The sequence below is a fragment of the Cebus imitator genome, unplaced genomic scaffold (genome assembly GCF_001604975.1).
Source record: "Cebus imitator isolate Cc_AM_T3 unplaced genomic scaffold, Cebus_imitator-1.0 Scaffold21, whole genome shotgun sequence".
Lineage (NCBI taxonomy): Eukaryota > Metazoa > Chordata > Mammalia > Primates > Cebidae > Cebus > Cebus imitator.
This window is the reverse complement of record NW_016107336.1, coordinates 8,774,517-8,796,427: the sequence shown is the minus strand read 5'-3', so window position 1 is coordinate 8,796,427 and position 21,911 is coordinate 8,774,517. Positions and strand designations below refer to the sequence as shown.

General features: G+C 45.3%; 1 protein-coding gene across 4 annotated transcripts in view; it reads left to right on the top strand.

Annotated features, from left to right (window-relative positions):
* Positions 1–21,911, top strand: part of GLB1 (galactosidase beta 1) — a 95,586-nt gene that overhangs the window by 26,106 nt on the left and 47,569 nt on the right. For all 4 annotated transcript variants that reach the window (XM_017521696.1, XM_017521698.1, XM_017521697.2 and 1 more), the window contains exons 3-9: positions 2,225–2,375; positions 3,209–3,269; positions 6,362–6,456; positions 14,853–15,033; positions 18,080–18,138; positions 19,881–20,002; positions 20,087–20,127. In XM_017521696.1, coding sequence (XP_017377185.1) covers positions 2,225–2,375; positions 3,209–3,269; positions 6,362–6,456; positions 14,853–15,033; positions 18,080–18,138; positions 19,881–20,002; positions 20,087–20,127 — 710 coding nt within the window. The remainder of the gene's footprint in view (positions 1–2,224; positions 2,376–3,208; positions 3,270–6,361; positions 6,457–14,852; positions 15,034–18,079; positions 18,139–19,880; positions 20,003–20,086; positions 20,128–21,911) is intronic.

Sequence of the window (21,911 nt, the reverse complement as noted above, 5' to 3'; positions counted from 1 at the left end):
GCATGCCAAGGTGCTTCCGAGCCCCAATAACAGCATAAGCCTTGTCCTTAGGTAGATTTCTGAAATTCAGTTTTCTTTGTTGGGGTAATTATATAACTTCAGGGTACAGAATTGCCCCAGTAGCTATCTCTCTGCATCTCTTCTGCTGTTGTAAAGTAACTAACTAACTGGGAAGAAAGTTGGTATTGCTGGCTGCTCTGATGCAGTGCTGATGTGGATTGCTGATAACTTTTCACAGATAAGCAGTGAGAAAACCCAGAGGCAGATTCCTAAGATAGATAGTGAGGGAGAACTCACTCATTATTCTGGTTCAAAGGCCACCAGCAGAGTGAACCCAAGTTCACCTGTTAATTATAATTCTAACACTGACTTCTGGAAGACCAAGACGGTTCCAAGGAACCCTGAAATCATGGGATCACACACACAAAATCACACAGCCCAGGGCCTTCAAAGAGAGCATTGTGATGGTAATGGATGCCGTTACGTCAGACTCTGTATCCCGTGCTGTCTGTGGGTAGACAGAGGAGCAAGTAGAAGGTTTCATCATTTTACCTCCCGCCACATGATTCCTGACAACCTTCTGTCAGTGGATGTAGAGGTTGGAGTTTTTCCTACACTTACTAAAAATGATTTCTTCAGAAGTATGTCTCTTACCACTTTTTAGCAAGATATTCTTATTTTTCCTAAGCCTTACATAGGCATATATAATTTTTATTTTTACTTATTAAAACAATTTTTTTAGAGTCGAAATCTTAAAGTGGGCTCAAGTGATCCTCGCACCTCAGCCTCCTGAGTAGTTGGGATTACAGGCACTGCTCCCACACCAGCTGATTTTTTTTTTTTTTTTTTTTTAGAGACGAGGTCTCACTGTGTTTGCCGTGGTAGTCTTCAACTCCTGGCCTCAAGTGATCCTAGTGCTTTGGCCTCCCAGAGTGCAGGGATTACAGAAGTGAGCTACTGTGCCCGGCTGTGATTTTTAAATAATAAGAATTAGTGTTCATCTAATTCTGGGGTTTTCGGTTGTTGTTGTTGCTTTTTGAAAGTGTTCCCACCAAGTTTGATTAGCTTGGGGAGCTGCTGTGAAAATTCATAACAAGGCCGCTCCCAAGAGGCTGCCAAACAGGACGGTCTATATGTCCTATGAGCTTATGGTTCTACAGACAGTTTAGAAATTTATGTAGGAGATCTGGATTTTTTAGTTCTTTCCTCTTCCACAGAGCACCTCAATTCAATTATTCATGCAAAATGTAATCATAAAAAGCTGAACACATGACTTACAAACAAATATACAACGGACATATGTCAGAAATTTATTTAACTGGATAAAGAAAATGTAGTGCATATATACCGTGGAATACTACACAGCCATCAAAAAGAATGAGATCATGTCTCATGTCCTTTGCAGCAACCTGGATGTAGCTAGAGGCCATTATCCTGAGCAAACTAACACAGGGACAGAAAACCAAATACCCCATGTTCTCACTTACAAGTGAGAGCTAAACATCGTGTATATATGGACACAAAGAAGGGAGCAACAGACAACAGGGCTTACTTGAGGGTGGAAGGTGGGAGGAGGTGAATATACATATCATGTACTAGGCAGTGACAAAATATCGGTACCCCAAACCCCCATGACATGCATCTACCTATATAACAAACCTGCACGTGTCCCTTTGAACCCAAAATAAAAGTTTTAAAAAATTTATTTAACTCATTACCGAGAAAACTAGCCAGATGATAAAGCTAATTCAAGGAGAATTTGAGGAACGGAGGTTTATAGTCAGTCAAGAAAGGCATGTTCAAATAAAGTTATCTTTAGAGATCAAGCTGGTTAATATCATAAAGGGCAGTGAATGAGAGAGTAACCTTTGGAGTTGTCTTCTCTGTATGACAATAATCATTTGTTTCTCTCCCAGGCAGTAATCTACAAATTAATCTGTAACTTCAAAGTTTTTCCCTTAATCAATAGTAAATACTAAGTCAAACGAAATACTTCCCCTGGAGAATGAAAGGAGCCTTGGTGGGCCCATTGGGCCGTCCCCCATTATAACGTGGAAAGGAAATGCAGTCGCCCTTTTGCCTTATGTTCAAATTCTGGATAATTTTTCTTCCAGAGCTCCTTCTCCCTCTTATCCATGCGTTAGCCTCAAGAGGCCCCTTCCCCACCCTTCCTTCTTCTCGTCTCTGCCAAGTATCCCAGAAGGGGCTGTGTGTGTCTTGACAGGTATGTGCCCTGGAACTTTCATGAGCCCTACCCAGGACAGTACCAATTTTCTGAGGAGCATGATGTGGAATATTTTCTTCGGCTGGCTCATGAGCTGGGACTGCTGGTTATCCTGAGACCCGGCCCCTACATCTGTGCAGAGTGGGAAATGGTGAGTGAGGCTGGTCTGGGCTCTGATGGCCTGTTGTGTCGGAGCTGGCAGGCAGCAGCTCTGGGGCAAAGGGAATGAAAGCAAAACCGCATTCCAGATGGCATAGAGCCTGGGACTGTACCCAGCACCGGTGACTTTTAACTTGGCAAGGTGCCCAGGTAGAGAGAAACAGAGAAGCAGGCCAGGGTCAGGACACGGGCTCTCCTCTTGGTGGTCACTCACATAACTCAGTTTGCTCGTCTGTAAGAAGCAGTTGATGGGTCGGGTGCAGTGGCTCACACCTGTAATCCCAGCCCTTTGGGAGGCCAAGGCGGGTGGATCACAAGGTCAAGAGATCGAGCCCATCCTGGCCAGCATGGTGAAACCCCTTCTCTACTAAAAGCACAAAAATTAGCTGGGCGTGGTGGCGTGCACCTGTAGTCCCAGCTACTCAAGAGGCTGAGGCAGGAGCATTGAACCCGGGAGGTGGAGGTTGCAGTGAGCCTAGGTCGCACCACTGCACTCCAGCCTGGGTGACAGAGTGAGACTCCATCTCAAAAAGAAAAAAGAAGCATGGTGTCTTCTCTGTCGACCTCACAGGGTAGTTGTGAAATTAAAAGGAACATTCTTTATAAGGGCTTTGGTCCTCAGAACATTGCATTCCTGCAGAGTGATCTTAATTGTACTGTATTCCAATTTCCAATTTCCCTGCAAATTATAAACCAAAAAGCCCAGTTCAAATACCCTTGTCCCTTGAAGACTTTATTCTTTTCCATAACTGCTAATAGTAATCTCTCTCCTCTGATCTCCCTTCATGGAATGGACACTATAATGGCTTGTTTTCTCTGACCTAGGGGGGATTACCTGCCTGGCTGCTGGAGAAAGAGTCCATTCTTCTCCGCTCTTCTGACCCAGGTAAGTTGTTACAGATGTCTTGAGAGGATTTATAAAAAAGCTTCAGGCTGGGCACGGCGGCTCATGCCTGTAATCCCAGCACTTTGGGAGGCCGCAGTGGGTGGATCACCTGAGGTCGGGAGTTTGGGGACCAGCCTGGCCAACATGGCGAAACCTTGTCTCTACTAAAAATACAAAAACTTAGCTGTGCGTGGTGGTGGGTGCCTGTAATCTGAGCTACTCAGGAGGCTGAGGCAGGCAGTCACTTGAACCTGGGAGGCAGAGGTTGCAGTGAGCTGAGATGGCACCACTGCACTCTATCCTAGCGGACAGAATGAGACTCTGTCTCAAAAAAAAAAAAAAAAAAGCTGGCCGAGTGCGGTGGCTCGTGCCTGTAATCCCAGCACTTTGGGAGGCCAAGGCAGGTAGATCACGAGGTCAGGAGATCAAGACCATCCTGGCCAACATGGTGAAACCCCATTTCTACTAAAATACAAGAAATTAGCTGGGCATGGTGGCAGGCGCCTGTAGTCTCAGCTACTCGGGAGGCTGAGGCAGGAGAATCATTTGAACCCAGGAAGCGGAGGTTGCAGTGAGCCAAGATCACACCACTACACTCCAGCCTGGGGACAAACTGAAATGCCGTCTCAAAAAAAAAAAAAGCTTCAACAGTGTATATCAAAAGGGGCAGGTATTTTGAAGGCTGGGGTACTTCTGCACAAATACTTCTGAAAGTTTAGTGAAAGTCTGAGTGTTTATCACCATCCAGTGCATAGCACCAAACTAAACCTCTAGGAAATTAGGCGTTAAATTACTTAACCAGATCTTACTGATAAACTGGTAATTCTTTGAATTGCCATTGAGCCCTGTTTGTGGTTGACCAACTGACTTCAATGCTTTCTCTTCCTATTTACTTAGCATATTCCACAGCCAATGGTAGCATCTAGCTAATCAAAATGACAGGCCAGGCACGGTGGCTCACACCTGTAATCCCATCACTTTGGGATGCCAAGGTGCAGGGATTGCTTGGGCCCAGGAGCTCAAGACCAGCCTAGGTAACTTAGCAAGACCCTATCTCTTTAAAAAATTGTAAAAGTAGCCAGGTGTGCTGGCACGTGCCTGTAGTCACAGCTACTCGGGAGGCTGAGGCGAGAGGATTGCTTGAGCCTGGGCGGTTGAGGCTGCAGTGAGCCATGATTGACTGCCCCACTGCCCTGTAGCCTGGGCAACAGAGCGGGACTTTGTCTCAAAAAAAGAAATAGAAACAAAATGACAGTTTCTGGGGTGGTGTCACTGGGTTGCTTGGTAGCTGCAGTGCCTTCTATTTCTTGTCCACTTTGACAGAGCAGTATGTAAATGATGGTTTTCTTTCTTTGTTTTACTGTAGCACCCTCGTGTTTCATACGCTTAGCATATTATTAGTGTTTTCACATGTGGTAACTCATTTAATCCTTGTGCCAACTTTACGTGGCATGTACTTTTATTATTCCTATTTGACAGTATAAATATATAATTGATTAGAACTTCATTTTTTACACAAAAAGAAGCCTTCCTGTGACTGAGAGGAGGGCACGCTGTTCAGTCTTTTCTTCATTCAGCGGACGTTGCTTGGATGCGTTCTATGCTCCCGGCTTTGTGTCCTATGACACGGACATTGTCTCAGTCTGTTTTCTGTTGCTTGTAACAGAATACCTGGAACTGAGTAATTTATAAAGAAAACCATTTATTTCCTACAGTTATGGAGGCCGAGAAGTTCAAGGTGGAGGGGCTGCATCTGGTGAGGCCCTTCTTGCTAGTGGGGACTCCAGAGTCTTCAGGGGGCTCAGGGCATCGCATGGTGAGGGGGCTGAGTGTCCTAGATCAGACCTCTCTCCCTCTTCTTTTTTTTTTTTTTGAGACAGAGTTTCGCTCTTGTTACCCAGGCTGGAGTGCAATGGCACTATCTCGGCTCACCGCAACCTCCGCATCCCGGGTTCAGGCAATTCTCCTGCCTTAGCCTCCTGAGTAGCTGGGATTACAGGCACGCGCCACCATGCCCAGCCAATTTTTTGTATTTTTAGTAGAGACGGGGTTTCACCATGTTGACCAGGATGGTCTCGATCTTTTGACCTCGTGATCCACCCGCCTCGGCCTCCCACAGTGCTGGGATTACAGGCTTGAGCCACCGCGCCCGGCCTCTCCCTCTTCTTGTAAAGCCACCAGTCCTGTTCCTATGATGACCCATGAATCCATTAACCCATGAGTGGATTAATCTATTCATGAGGGCTGACCCCACATGACCCAACACTTCTTCAAGGCCCCACCTCTCAATGCTACCACATTGGGGCTTCGGTTTCAACACGAGTTTCCAAGAGGACAAACATTCAAACCATAGCAGATGGATACAGGCACGCTGGTCCTTGTCCCATGAGGAGCAGCTACATACGGGACACCTTTTTTTTTTTTTTTTTTTTTTGAGACAAAGTCTCACTCTGTCACCCAGGCTGGAGTGCAGTGGCGTGATCTCAGCTCACTGCAACCTCTGCCTCCTGGGTTCAAGCGATTCTCCTGCCTCAGCCTCCCGAGTAGCTGGGACTACAGGTGCCCACCACCACACCCAGGTAATTTTTGTATTTTTGGTAGAGACAGGGTTTCACCAGGTTGGCCAGGCTGGTCTCAAACTCCTGACCTCAGGTGATCCACCCACCTCGGCCTCCCAAAGTGCTGGAATTACAGGCATGAGCCACCATGCCCAGCCATGGGACAACTTCTATGAGACACTTATTTCAGAAGGTACTTGTCCAGTCTTGTATTTCCCGATCTCTGCTGCCAGCCCTGCTGTAATAAGGCTGCACTGGTGGCTCTTTGTACTGAAAGGTGTGTGATGGTGTTAAACCAGGGGTGTGCAGCCTTTTGGCTTCCCTGGTCTACACTGGAAGAAGAACTGTCTTGGGCCACACATAAAATGCACTAACCTAATGATAGCTGATGAGCTTAAAATAAAATTACGTAAAACTCATGTTTTTAAAAAGTTTGTGATTTTGTGTTGGGCCACATTCAAAACCATCCTGGGCTGCATGTGGCGGCAGACTGTGGGTCAGACAAGCTTATGTTAAGCTTTGCTTGTTTTTCAGATTACCTGGCAGCTGTGGACAAGTGGTTGGGAGTCCTTCTGCCCAAGATGAAGCCTCTCCTCTATCAGAATGGAGGGCCAGTGATAACAGTGCAGGTAACCCCGGAGTTGAGCATGGATGGAGTGGGGGCGGTCCGCTCCATCTACATTATATAAGTGATAGCAGTGTTGCAGACGGGAGCCTCAAAGGTCTGTTTCTTTAAGAGGTAATGGCAGAGATAGGGCATTAGTTAAATTGCTTACGGTAAGGCATTACCATTTTTCAGTGCCTACTGTGTGGCAGGCTTGTGCTGTGTGTCCTGTAAATGCCATTCAGTTCTTCCAACCACCCTCTCTTTTCAGTGAGGAAGTTTGAAAAGGTTAAGTGACTTGGCCAAGGTCACCCAGCCAGCAGGTGGCAGAATTAGGATTGCACCCTACTTCTGCAGATCCCAGAGTTTGCCTCTGTCTGTCTCTGTCTCTCTCTCTCTCTCTCTCTCCCTCCCCCCGTCAATACTGTTTTCTGTGGCAGGCATGCAGCATGGATTGAAACACTTTGGTATCAGCACTGCCTCAGCAGTCAGATAACCCTGGAGTGGAAAAGGATGTGGTCAATTGGGGCTGTTACGTTTCCTCTCTTGCTTCCTGCCTCATTCTCCTTCTTCCCTGTGTTCTTGGCTCTCTGCAAAGACTGATATACCGTGGGGTACATTGAACGTCAACAGTTTTTGGTGTTGGTAAAATTACTTAAATGAAACATAAAACCGTATTCATTGGACATTGACCAAGGATGCTTCTTTTTTTTTTTTTTTTTTTTTTTTTTTTTTTTTTTTTTTTTTTTTTTTTTGAGTCAGAGTCTCACTCTGTTGCCCAGGCTGGAGTGCAGTGACGTGATCTCAGCTCACTGCAACCTCTGCCTCCCAGGTTCAAGCGATTTTCTCACCTCAGCCTCCCAAGTAGCCGGGATTACAGGTGCATGCCAGCACACCCAACTAATTTTAGTATTTTACTAGAGATGGGTTTCGCCATGTTGACCAGGCTGGTCTCAAATTCCTGACCTCAGGTGATCTGCCTGCCTTGGGCTCACGAAGTGCTGCAATTATAGGGGTAAGCCACTGTGCCCAGCCATGACCATAGATGCTCTTACAGAAAAGAGTAAAGGTTTTTTCGTTGTTTTGTTTTGGGGTTTTTTATGAGACAGAGCCTTGCTCTGTCGCCCAGGCTGGAGTCCAGTAGCATGATCTCGGCTCACTGCAACCTCCACCTCCCAGGTTCAGGCAACTCTCCTGCCTCAGCCTCCCAAGTAGTTGGGATTACAGGTGTGCGCCACAAAGCCTGGCTGTTTTTTTGTATTTTTAGTAGAGATAGGGTTTCACCATGTTGGTCAGGCTGGTCTCAAACTCCTTAGATCAGGTGATTCACCTGCCTCAGCCTCCCTAAGTGCTGGGATTACAGGCATGAGCCACCATGCCTGACCTTGACCAAGGATGCCTTTATGGAAAAGAGTAAAGTTATATAAAAGTGACTGCATCCTGGGCATCCCGGGGATGCAGAGTGGCAATCCCTAGGAGAGGAGCATGGGCTAGGCTTCCTTCTTATGAACAGCACTATAGGCAGGTTGTGGGGATGGGTCATGGTAGGGCGGGACACTCCCTTGCTTTTCAAGTGTAGGTGGACAGAGGTGCTGAGAGGCCTGCACTGGCCAGGGTGTCTGTTCTGAGGCTTCATGGTGGGAGGAGATGTCTTCTTGGAAGAGGCCAGGTTGTTGCTTACAGAGGGATGTGTGAGTGCTCCCTCATGCCCCTGTCTTTTACTGTCTTGAGGCTGTACTGGTTAAGCTAACAGGAACCACATTTTCCTCCATGAAGATATCAACTCAGAACCTTGGGTGCGTCTTTGCCCTGCATGGCTGTGTCTTCCTCTCTCCTGGTCTTAGGTGCAAACCCTTTTTTGATGCCCTCTTATTTTCAGTCTCTGCTTCTCTTTGAACCACTTTCAATTTCTACTCACAATTTTCTGCCCCTTTTGGTTTTGGAAATGCCATGAAAAGTGTGGTCAGGTATTAATTCGGCAGAGGAGAGTGAAGTTGACTGTCTGGGAGAATTTCTTCTGTGTCCGTCCCTAGCAACCTCAGATGACTTTTACTTGACCATGGGTCCTGCCAGTGACTCAGTCTTCCTCCTCCTCATCCTCTCCCCATCTCCATGCGCTAGAATCCCACCTCATCATTTTTGCACTTTGTTTACAAAGTAAACAAGTATGGAGAGACATAAGAAAGCAGAAAAAACATAATTGTTACTCAAACCTCAGGAGCACAGCAAAGCTCTTCCCATTTGGGGAGTTTCCTTGAATATTTTTTATGCCTTTTTGTTCCTCTTTTTTACAGTGAGTTCATTCCGTGTGACCTGTTTTTTGTGTGGCTTTTTTTTTTTTTTTTTTTTGCTTTTTTGCGTCATTCGTTGTCATGAGCTTTTCTGCATAGCATTAAAAACCCTTTGTAGCATCATCTTTCATGGTTTCCTACTTGCCTTCTGAGGCACAGTTCCTACTTGCGTTCCCTCTGTCCAGAAGCTGGCCCAGTTGACATCACTGGCTTCTGTAGGACTTTCAGAACCGTCACAGGCACCTCCTTTTGTGAGGCACCTGTGGCAGCAGTTTCACCCCCGACACACTGTGCCTCTAGTCTCCCGGTTCCCCATACCTCTGCCTGGCAGCCATGAGGGCACATCCTGCATTTGCGCATGTCACACACCCACCAAACGGCTCTGGAATGGAATAGAAGCCTATTGGTTTGATAAGAAGGAACTGGGGGATTTGTAGGCAGTATTTCTAGGTGTCAAGATTTCTGTAAAAGGGCCAAGCATGGTGGCTCCATGCCTGTAATCCCAGCACTTTGGGAGGCCAAGGCAGGAGGATCTCTTGAGCCCAGGAGTTCAAGACCAGCCTGGGCAACATAGTGAAAGTCCATCTCTACAAAAAATTTAAAAATTAGTTGGGTATGGTAGCATGTACCTGTGTTCTCAGCCATTTGGAGGGCTGAGGCAGGAGGATCGCTTGAGCCTGGGAGATTGAGGCTGTAGTGAGCCGTGATCACACCACTCACTACACTGAGTCTCTGTCTCAAAAATTAAAGACCTATGTAAAAGCTGATTTCTCTCTCTGTCTTAATTCCTGTTGAAGGGTAGAAAGTGGTGGCTTTACTCAGTTCTTAATTTTGATTTTCTCTCTGGGTTGTCAGAGAGTTTGAGATGGTCAGGGAGGAGCTACGTGTTTGCAGCCAGGGCAAAAATGAGTCAGACCAGAAGGCTCAAATCCCTGTCTGAGAACATTTAGGACCCTCAATGCTGCTGGGTTACAGATGCAGGAAGCCAGGTCTGGGCTTTTATTCTTCCTCATAATTCAGACAGATATGCAGATGTTTCTCTTTTGCGGTGATTAGCTGAGCCAGTGCCACCTATGATGGTTTGCATATGTGGATGTTTATCTCAGTTTTTACCTGAAAAAAACTAAAGGCATTGATAATATCCAAGGTGAAGATAATTAGGACTGGACGACCTTCCACCCACAACTTTACTTTATCCAATTAACTGGGCATTCATCATGAGGTAATAAGCCTATTTATACCTACTTGGAAGATCAGCAACTTTAAAAGTCTCTGGTGCTGAACAAAGCTGGAGGCATCACACTATCTGACTTCAAACTATACTACAAGGCTACAGTAATCAAAACAGCATGGTACTGGTACCAAAATAGAGATATAGACCAATGGAACAGAACAGAGGCCTCTGAGGCAACACCACACATCTACAACCATCTGATCTTTGACAAACCTGACAAAAACAAGCAATGAAGAAAGGATTCCGTGTTTAATAAATGGTGTTGGGAAAACTGGCTAGCCATGTGCAGAAAGCAGAAACTGGACCCCTTCCTGACACCTTACACTAAAATTAACTCCAGATGGATTAAAGACTCTTAAAAACATAAGACCTAACACCATAAAAACCCTAGAAGAGAACCTAGGCAAAACCATTCAGGACATAGGTATACACAAGGACTTCATGACTAAAGCAGCAAAAGCATTGGCAACAAAAGCCAAAATAGACAAATGGGATCTAATTAAACTCCAGAGCTTCTGCACAGGAAAAGAAACAATCATTAGAGTGAACCAGCAACCAACAGAATGGGAAAAAATGTTTGCAATCTACCCATCTGACAAAGGGCTAATATCCAGAACCTACAAATAACTAAAACAGATTTATAGGAAAAAAACAAACCCATTCAAAAGTGGGTGAAGGACATGAACAGATACTTTTCAAAAGAAGACATATATGAGGCCAACAAACATGAAAAAATGCTCATCACTAGTTATTAGAGAAATGCAAATCAAAACCACATTGAGATACCATCTCACAACAGTTAGAATGGCGATCATTAAAAAATCTGGAGACAACAGATGCTGGAGAGGATATGGAGAAATAGGAACACTTTTACACTGTTGGTGGGAGTGTAAATTAGTTCAACCACTGTGGAAGACAGTGTGGCGATTCCTCAAGGACCTAGAAATAGAAATTCCATTTGACCCAGCAATCCCATTACTGGGTATATAACCAAAGGATTATAAATCGTTCTATTATAAAGACACATCCACACGTATGTTCATTGTGGCACTGTTTACGATAGCAAAGACCTGGAACCAATCCAAATGCCCATCCATGATAGACTGGACAGGGAAAATGTGGCACATATACACCATGGAATACTATGCAGCCATAAAAAACGATGAGTTTGTGTCCTTTGTAGGGACGTGGATGAACCTGGAAACCATCATTCTTAGCAAAGTGACACCAGAACAGAAAATCAAACACCACATGTTCTCACTCATAGGTGGGTGTTGAACAATGAGAACACATGGATGCAGGGAGGGGAGCATCACACGCTGAGGTCTGTTGGTGGGGGACTAGGGGAGGGACAGCAGGGGGTAGGGAATTGGGGAGGGATAACATGGGGAGAAATGCCAGATACAGGTGATAGGGATGGAGGCAGCAAACCACATTGCCATGTATGTACCTATGCAATAATCCTACATGTTCTGCACATGTACCCCAGCACCTAAAGTGCAATAAAAATATATATATATATGTATAAAATAAAAATAAATAAATAAATAAAGTCTCTGGTGCTTAAGGAGCTTACAGGATGGAGACAGTTACTCTGGAACAAAGACCTGCAAATGATGGCCGCCACCTACATATTTTTGTAAGGAAAGGTATATTGGAATTGCCACACTGGTTATCTGTTGTCTGTGGCTGCTTTTGTACTGCAGTGGCAGAGTTGAGTCATTGAGATGGAGACCTCTGTGGCTGCAACGCCTAAAATATTTACTCTCTGGCAGTTGTTTGTTTTGAGACAGTGTCTCACTGTGTCACCCAGGCTGGAGTGCAGTGGCACAATCTTGGCTTACTGCAGCCTTGCCTCCTGGGTTTAAGTGATTTTCATGTCTCAGCCTTCCAAGTAGCTGGGATTACAGGTGCTCGCCACCATGCCTGGCTAATTTTTTTTTTTTTTTTTTTAGTAGAGATGGGTTTCACCATGTTGACCAGGCTGTTTCGAATTCCTGACCTCAAGGGATCCACCCGCCTCAGCCTCGCAAAGTGGTAGGATTACAGGCGTGGGCCACCACACCTGGCCCGGTGTTTTATTTTAAAAGTTTGTAGACTCCTGCTCTAGAAACATCAGTCTCCCTCTGAAGCTAACCATGATGTTTTCTATGGGGTTTTCAAGCCTTTTCATTTGTGTGTTTTACCCAACCCCAGCCTTCACACACCTCTTTTTTTCCTAACTGATAGTAACATAGAACTTGAGTAGAGTCTTAGTTGCCAGCATTTTGAGCACTTACTAGATGCCAGATCTGTGCAAATTTCTAGTCATGTACGACTCAGTTAAGCCTCATGATAACCCAGTGAGGTAGGTACACTTTGCAGGTGGAGCCCCATGAATAGGAAGTGGCAGAGCTCAGATTTGCATGTAGACGGTTGGGTCTTTGCCAGCCGTGCCGTGGCCAGGACGCTAAGCTGCTTTGCAATTGTGCTTTTCTCTCCCTTCATCATCTAACCAAATTATGTGTATGCATTTTTTACAAGCCTATTTATTTGAGAGTATGTGATACAATGATGACAATGCATAAATAAGACCTGAAAAAGCAAGGCAATAGGTTGGGACTTGGGGAAGGGCAGAAGAGAACATGAGGTGCAGAGATGTGAGCCCATTTAGTTGCCGGAACCACTTTTAAGATCTTTAGCTCTGAACTTCTTGACAGCCAAATGATAAAAAGGAGACACAGTCATGTAAGTAGCACTTACAAAAGAGGGAGGAGAAAAGAACCTTGCCAGTTACAAAGCTTTTCTTAGCATTTACCTAAACTACTGCAAAAGGAACTTTCGTGGGACTCATCAATGAAGTTTTCTACTCTGTGTAAGCGGCAAACACTTCCTCTTCCGGATGGTTTTATGACCAATGAAGTCTCTGTCCTGGGCATGCATGCTACAGTCTGTTTTACTTCTCAAAGCCAAAATATGAGAGTATTGCCAAAGGGATCGTCTCTGAGAGAATGATCATTCATGAAACCATTTGGGAGGCAGCACTGTGCAGATAATGACGGTGACGTTTAGTTCATTTTCAACGCTCACCCTTCTTTCCCTGCTCTCCAACTCTGCACATGGATGAACTTGAGCTGCTGGTGAGGTCAAATATGTAGGAATGCCCTCTACCCGTTCCCTCCCCAACTCAGAGCCTTTTCTTCCAGATCTACCTCGGACTGTCCTTCCAAGGAACCTTCTTTGACAGTCTCTCCCAGCCACTCAGGCTAAGCACCTCTTTTCTGGGGGCCACAGTTTCTTGTGCTTGTGTTTAAAGATCATGTATTTCCAGGATCACAAGTATTTGGTTTGTATTATGTGCAGGTTAAAATTTTATGGTTGGGTTTTTTTTTTTTTTTAATTTTTGTAAATGAAACGTAACATACATACATAAATGTGCAGTATAATGAATCACTGTGCTGTGGACACCCACATAACCACCAACAAAGGTCAGGAAGCAGCACGTGGCCAGGGCCCTAGAAGCTTCCCGGGTGTCCTTGATCATACACCATTGCGTCCCACTATCCTGACTTTTATGTCCATTGGGTTTTTACTTCTTTTTATACTTTTACCACCTATGTATGTACTCAGACTTTCTAGTTTGGTTTTGATTGTTTTGAATTTTCTCTAAAGGGGATTGTACTGTATTTTTCAGTGTCATACTTCCACTTGAGATTATATTCCTAAGATTGTCTTATTGAGTAGAGCTGAAGTTCACTTGTTTTATTGCTTGAGAGCAATGTTTCTTAACCTTTTTTTCATCATTGCCCCCAAGGATCCCTTTTAAACTTTTTTTCTAATTGCCTTCTCCTCTTCACCATGAAATTTTAATACCTGAGACATTGTGTATTGGTTTATTTGCTGTGTATATATATGTTTTATATAAATAAAGAATAATATTTTTAATCCCCAAAGCATCAATGTTTAACCCCTCAAGGATGCTACTCACCTCACTGGGAATGCATGCTTCAGAGCAGGGACCGCCCCCCTTGATCACGATGAAGAATGATCAGGTGCAACATGGTACCATGTTGCACCTGATCATTCTTCATCGTGGGGCTTCCCCATGCACTGTGGATGTCCAGCAGCATCCCTGGGCCTCTACCCACTGGATGCCATGAGCACTTCCCCCGAGCTGTGATAACCACAGACATTTCCAGACACAGCCAAATTTCCCCTGTGGGGCCAAAGAGCTCCTAGTTGAGAACCACTGATGTTACTGAGCACAAACTGAACATAGGTGTGTATTTGACAGCATGTCAAATAAATATGGTGCACCTGGCCCCGGCGTTCACCCTTCCCATTGCCATGGAGGTTTTGCATAGTTTATTAAGGGAAAACAGCGTTACAACTGGTGCGTATAATGTGATGCCAGTTTTTGAGGAAAGAAAACACTGCTGTATATTATTTGTATCTATTTGGGGAGTGTGTGTATCTTTGTAAATCTAGCTGTATACCAAAATGCCTGCTGTGATTATCTCTGGGCAATGGAATTGACGGATACTTTTTCCATTTTCATTTTCCTAGCATTTCTGCCATGGGAAGGTATCATTTATGTGATGTTTGAAGTATCTACTTTCTATTTTAGGGAAGAATACCGCTACAATCTGAACACCAGTTTGACGTTTTTTTTTGTTTGTTTGTTTGTTTTTCTTATTTCTCAGCGGTGGGAGAGGGTTAACAGGAAGTAAACTTTTATGCTGAATTGTTGGGGGTTTTTTTAGTCAGTTTTGAAGTCCGAGTGAAGGAAATTTTTCTGGCAATCACTAAGCCTTGTCATCTTAGCAGATGCTCAGCTATCTTCCCCACACAAAAGCTTGCATCAGGATGGCTCCACTGAGATCTCCTCATTTTTCCCTGCTCTTTTGTCACTCACAGGTGGAAAATGAATACGGCAGCTACTTCGCCTGTGATTTTGACTACCTGCGCTTCCTGCAGAAGCGCTTTCGCCACCATCTGGGGGACGACGTGGTTCTGTTCACCACTGACGGGGCACATGAGAAGTTCCTGCGGTGTGGGGCCCTGCAGGGCCTCTACGCCACAGTGGACTTCGGAACAGGTGGGTGTTTGTGGTAACAGAAGTTGCAGCTTAAAATCAGCTTTTTACTCCATCAGTCGCTCTGGGCACTTGTTTTAAGTGTCGTGGGCAGACTGAGATTTTTCACATTTTCCTTTTTCAAGGGACAGATAGAATAGAATATTCGCATCCCTCAGTAACAGGTAATCTGTAGGCCAAGAGCTTCCAGGCTAGCTGCGTTTTCAGCACTGGTGGAGCTGGCTGGAACACGGAGTCCCGCTGTCTCAGGGGCTGGGCTGGCCCACCCGAGATGGAGAAGCGGGTGGGAGGCTCCAGCTGTGAGAAGCTCTCCCTTGAGGCAGTCACCTTTTAGACTGTGTCTGGGGCGTGCTTCTCTGCTATTTCGGCCCTCCCTGTCCTCCCCTCTTGGCAGGACACGGGGCTGTGTCTTGGCTGCAGCCAACTTTGAGGTCAGCCACTGGCTGGGAACTTACCTTACACTTGTTATCTTTCTGCATAACTTAGAACCCGATGAACTGTCAGGGCTGGAGACGGTTTGGCAGATGCTACAAAAGCTGCCTTGCCAGATTCCTTACATGGTGCTGTGTAAACCGTGGGGATGCTGTAAGTGAAAGTTACAGATGGGCGGGCAATGTGGTTAGGATGCTTCTGGCCGTAAGTAACGATAAGAGTCTTCATTTAGGAGAGTGACTTTCATAAAGGATATGACAGCTATACCCGCCCATTATTGCACTGCTGTAAATGAATACCGGAGACTGGGGAGGCCTTAGGAAACTTACAATCATGGCAGAAGGCAAAGGGAAAGCAGGGACGTCTTACATGGCCAGAGCAGGAAGAAGAGAGAGAAGGGAAGGTGCTGCAGGCTTTTAAACAACCAGATCTCATAACGCGTTCAGTAAGTCCCGGGAGAACAGCACTGAGGGGACGGTGCTAACGCATTCACAAGAACTCTGCCCCCATGGTCCAGTCCCCTCCCATCAGTTCACCTCCCACACTGCGGATTACAGTTCCACATGAGATCTGGTGGAGACACAGATCCAACACAGATCCAAGCCATATCAGCAGCTAAAGGACTGACCGGACTTTTTTTTAGGGGTTGGGGGTGCGGCTATGAAAGACATTATTGAGACAATTGCGATCTTTGAATAAAGTCTGTAGATTATAGTATTGTATCAGTGTAATTTCTTGATTTTTATAAGTATATTGTGCTTATTTAAAGAATGCGTTTGTTCTTAAAGAATAAACACTGAAGTGTTTAGTGACAAAGGGCCATAACATCTGCAATTTATTCTCAGATGGCTCAGAAAAATGTGTATTTTTGTAGAGAAACTGATAGAGTAAATCTAGTAAAATGCTAACAATTGGGAAATCTAGGTGAAGGGATATGAGAGTTTTTTGGTACTATTCTTAAGATGTTCTACAAGTTTGAAATTACTGCAGAATAAAAAGTTACAGGCTAGGCGTGGTGGCAAGTGCCTATAGTCCTCGCTACTCGGGAGAATGAGGCAGGAGGATTACTTGAGCCCAGGAGTTCAAGGCTGCAATGAGCTGTGATTGTGCCACTGCATCCCAGCCTGGGCAACAGAGAAGCTAAAGCCCCATCTCAGAGCAAGCGGTTATCAGAGGGTCTTGGCTGGGTCCGTGTCCACCCTGGGATACCTGCTGTGGGAACGGGGTCATGAAGTGTGAAGCCAGGGCGTCCTCTGCTCGGGTGGGCATGGATAGTGCTCCTGCTTCCTCTTTCCCCAATGCTTGGCAGCCCATTCCTTCTCTGTGGAGAAATTCTTCTTCGTTTTAGAGGAAGGAGGGACAATAGAAGACACAAGAGGCAAGATATGACATTCTATTGGGATATTTCATAGGGGAAAATTGAGAGCAAGTGGTATGGAATGGTTGATGTACAAATTAGAATCCAGAGTATGTTCCATTATTCAGGAGTAAACACAATGAGAGCACCCACAGCCCTTTGATGTGTTAATTAACTGGCAAATATTTGTGGCACTATCGTGTGTGGTATTATGGAGGCTGTAACTTCAAACCAGGCTCATCCTGTGGGGTGCTTCCAGGTCAACCAAATGTTCTTGTGAAGAGATAACACACAAGATATTTGTCCAGGCCTGGGGGAAGCACAGATAAAGAAGACAGGACTGCAAAGGGAACTCCTGTGCAGACCGGAAGGGCCCCAGGGACCTCCTCAGAGAGAAGCCACGTTCTGTGGTCCATGCACGTCCTCTAATGGGTCCAGTCTGAAGCTAGCTTGGAAGTATTCCAGGCCCATGGGGTGTGGGAAGGGACAGAGGCCTGCCTTAGTCAGTTTTGGCTGCTATAACAAAATACCTTAGACTGGATTATTATTTATAAACAAACGAAATTTACTGCTCACGGTTCTAGAGGGAGGGAAGTCCAAAATCAAGATGCCAGCAGATTCAGTGTCTGGGAAGGGCTTGCTGTCTGCTTCAAAGATGGTCCCATGCCTTCTTGCTGTGTCCTCATGTGTCCAGGAAGCTCCCTTGAACCTCTATTTATTTGTTTATTTATTTATTTATTATTAAAAAAAATTTTTTTTGAGATGGAGTCTTGCTCTATCACCCAGGCTGGAGTGCAATGGCACGATCTCAAATCACTGCAACCTCCACCTCCCAGGTTCAAGTGATTTCTCCTGCCTCAGCCTCCCAATTAGCTGGGACTACACTTGGCTAATTTTTGTATTTTTACTAGAGAAGGTGTTTCTCCATGTTGGCCAGGCTGGTCTCGAACTCCTGACCTCAGGTGATCCGCCCGCCTTGGCCTCCCAAAGTGCTGGGATTACAGGCATGAGCCACCAGACCAGGCCGGAGCCTCCTTTTATAAGGGCACTAATCCCATTCATGAGGGTGGAGCTGTTCTGATCCAATCACTTCCAGTGGCCTCACCTCATAATACTATCATATTGGGGGTTAAGTTCCCACATGAGAATTTTGAGGGGACACCAACATTCTGACTGTAGCAGGGCTTCAGACCCAAGTCCCATGAAGGGCTCTTGTTGTCATTTCCATGACTGACCTACCTTCTCCCTTATAATTTTCAGGCAGCAACATCACGGATGCTTTCCAAATCCAGAGGAAGTGTGAGCCCAAAGGACCCTTGGTAAGAATTGAGGGTGAGGTGTGGAGAGGCTCTGGCTTGTACAGCTTCATTGCAGCTCTTAGGAGAGAAAGGTTGCGTGCTGCTGAAACTGGGGAGCAGGCCCTTAGTGGTTTCGGCTCTGGGGTCAGCAGCTAATGGGATTGTGGAGTCATGGCCATCTGGGTGTGCGAATGACAGCAGAAACAATGTTCCTGTTTGAAACAGAGCTCCTGTGCTGGGGTGGGACAGACGGAGCACCAACACGGATGACCTGTTACACCAGGCTGCGTGCCCCTGCTTCCCGGTTTCATCTGGTCCTCGGGGCAGCTCTCAGAGGTGGTGTTATTGTCTCCATTTTCAGTGAGGCTCAGGAAAGCTGTGTCACTTGCCAGGGTCATATAGCCAGTGAATGGCTGGACCAGGGTCTGAGTTCAAGTCTATGTTAACTGATAGCTCTTTGTGACAGAGCTTCTCCACCTTTAAAGTGTTTACAAATCACTTGGGGATTTTGTTAAGACTCAAGTGATTCATAAGCACAGCAAATTTTGATCTGCTGGGTCTGGGTTGGGGCCTGAGATTCTCATTTCCTTTTTTTTTGGAGACTGAGTCTTGCCCTGTCGCCCAGGCTGGAGTTCAGTGGTGCCCTCTGGGCTCTCTGCAACCTCCCCCCCGGTTCAAGCAATTCTTGTGCCTCAGCCCCCTGAGTAACTGGGATTACAGGCGTGCGCCCCAACGCCCAGCTAATCTTTTTGTGTTTTCAGTAGAGTCGAGGGTTCACCATGTTGGCCAGGCCGGTCTCAAACTCCTAACCCCAAGTGATCCTGCTTTGGCCTCCCAAAGGGCTGGGATTAGGGGTGTGAGCCACTGTGCCTGGCCCTGAGAGTCTCATTTCTAATAAGCAGCCAGGTGGCCTTGAGGATGTAGGTTTGCTGACCACACGGAATTGCAGGGCTTTATGGCACACGGTGTAGGCTGCTAGGAGGAGGAGATGGCGGCAGGTGCAGGCGGGTGTCAACAATCTATCGATCCTTCTCTTTCCGTTCAGCTGAAGTTGCTGTTCTTGTTGTCACTCAGCCTAGTTTATGGGGTTAATACCCTGTGCCTTCTCTGTACCAGGTCAGACTGCCCCACCTGTGTACAAGCCTTCTTTATAAATCAGCCTTTTCTGGGTCTAGTCTCTCCTTAGTGAGCAGTGCAGACCCTGCATTCATAGGCTTTGGGTGGAGCCATTTCCTGGAACCTGAAACAAGACGTCCCCACGGGAAGGTCCAGCTTTCTTTTCTGTTCTCTAGACCCAAGGCTTGGCAGGGCAATGCCCAAGAAAAACATGAAGTGTTTGAGGCCTGCTTTGCAGAATACTGGGACAAGTCTACCTCATCAACCTGAGATCTCAAAATCTGGATTCATACAAAGGGTGAACTTGGAGCTGTTATTCTATAAAAATATTTTGCTATCCAGTTTCTTTGCCCAACAAGACCTTCCTACCATGTTTAAACAGGGGATCAGCTATCTAAATTTGAATGTAGGCACCACTTTTCAGTAATACCTGCATTGTGTAAGATGAGCTCTCACTTTAGCTATGAACCTGAGGACTGGATGTCAGCATTGCTGGTATTGAAAGTGCTCATTGGTCCCCTGGCTCTGGGTTAAGCAGTACAAAGTCAACGCCCTTGCCACCTGTCACAGATGGGGGATTGCAGGGAAGTGGTGGCATTGGAAGGGCATAAGTCTATCCTAAGGGCCACATTGTTTTTTCATTTTAGATCAATTCTGAGTTCTATACTGGCTGGCTAGACCACTGGGGCCAACCTCACTCCACAATCAAGACCGAAGCCGTGGCTTCCTCCCTCCATGACATACTTGCTCATGGGGCGAGTGTGAACTTGTGAGTGTTCATCGCCTGAGGGGAGGGTGCCCTCAGTAGCCATGGGCTCACAGTGAAGTACTGTGTTCTTTTGTTTCCTTGTAGGTACATGTTTATAGGTGGGACCAATTTTGCCTACTGGAATGGTAAGAGCACTTTAACATCTGTAGAAACTTATGCTACAATGTTTCTGTTGATTAATTTGGGGAGGGATGTGCCCACAGACAGTTTTTATTTTCCTTTTTTGTTTATCCTCTCCTAAAATTTCTTTTTCTTTCTTTCTTTCTTTCTTTTTTTTTTTTTTTTTTTTTNTTTTGGAGACAGAGTCTTGCTCTGTCGCCCAGGCTGGAGTGCAATGGTTCAATCTTGACTCACTGCAACCTCCACCTCCCAGGCTCAAGAGATCCTCCTGCCTCTGCCTCAGCCTCCAGGTAGCTGGGATTACAGGTGCATGCCACTATGCCTGGCTAATTTTTTGTATTTTTAGTAGAGACAAGGTTTCACCATGTTGGCCAGGCTAGTCTCGAACTCCTGATCTCAAGTGATCTTCCCACTTTGGCCTCCCAAAATGTGAGGATTACAGGCATGAACCACCACACCTGGTCCTACATTTTCTAATATATAAGGATTACCTATATAATTTTTTAAAATAATATTTCTTAAAAAAAATTTAAGGGACATAAATTTTTATGAGCATTTGAAGCCTTCCTGTTTTTCACCAGAAGTTGGGCAGGCTTTAGCTACAGTCTATAACTGTAGCTTATTTGTTCAAATATTCCGCTGTGGTCTTTTTTTGTTTTTTTTTTTTAACATTTTGTTTTGTTGAGATATAATTCACAAACCATAAAATTTACAGTTTTTAAATATATGATGCAGTGGCATTTACTGTATTTACAAAGTTGTGTAACCATTGCCATTATCTAACTCAGTAACATTTTATCACCCCAAAAAGAAACTCCATACCCATTAGCATGCATTCACACCCTTCCTCCTCCCACCCCCTGGAAGCAATATACTTTCTGTCCCTCTGGACTTGCCAATTCTGAACATTTCGTATAAATGAACCACATATATACACCTGTCTGACGTCTTTCATTTAGTCTAGTGTGTTCAGGGTTTGTCCATGTTGTCACGTGTATCAGTGTTTCATTCCTTTTGATTGCTGAATAGTATTCCCTTGTGTGGATGTGCAGTATTTTATTATCCATTCATTGGTTGATGGACATTGGGTTATTTCCACATTTTGGTTAGAGTGTTGCTTTGAACACTGATGTACAAGGATTTGTTTGAATTCCTGTTTCAGTTCCTTCGGGTGTATACCAAGAGGTGGAAGTGCCACGTCATGTGGTGACTCTGTGTTTAGAGTTTGAGGAACTGCCATAGTGTCTTCCAAAATGGCCGTGCCATTTCACATTTCTACAGTTTTCTGTGTAGGAAAAATTATGACAAAAATTTTTCTGCAATGTCTTTGATTTTTTTTGCAAAGACAAATGATGCTGCCCTGACTTTTCTCTAAGCTTCATTCCCTACCTGTCTCTCTGTTTGCATTTTTCTCTGTGAATCAAGGAGGATGCCCAGCTGTTGAGTTCTGAAGGTTTCATTTGGACCTAAATCTCTCAGGATCTGAAATCAGATGCTGTCAGCTCTTAATGAAGTTTCTCTTTGAACTGCTATCTTTTTTGCAGGCTGAGATGGGCTAGGAGAAGACATTACTTACAAGCATTATCAATTTTAATACTATTACTACAGCCAAGAGATGAAGATATTGCAAAACTGAAATTTCACTGCATATAAGATAATAGTGTGCCCGGGGCCTGTTGGGGGATTGCAGGGAGGGAGAGCTTCAGGATAAATAGCTAATACATGCAGGGCTTAATACCTAGGTGACCGGTTGATAGGTGTGGCAAACCATCATGGCACACGTTTACCT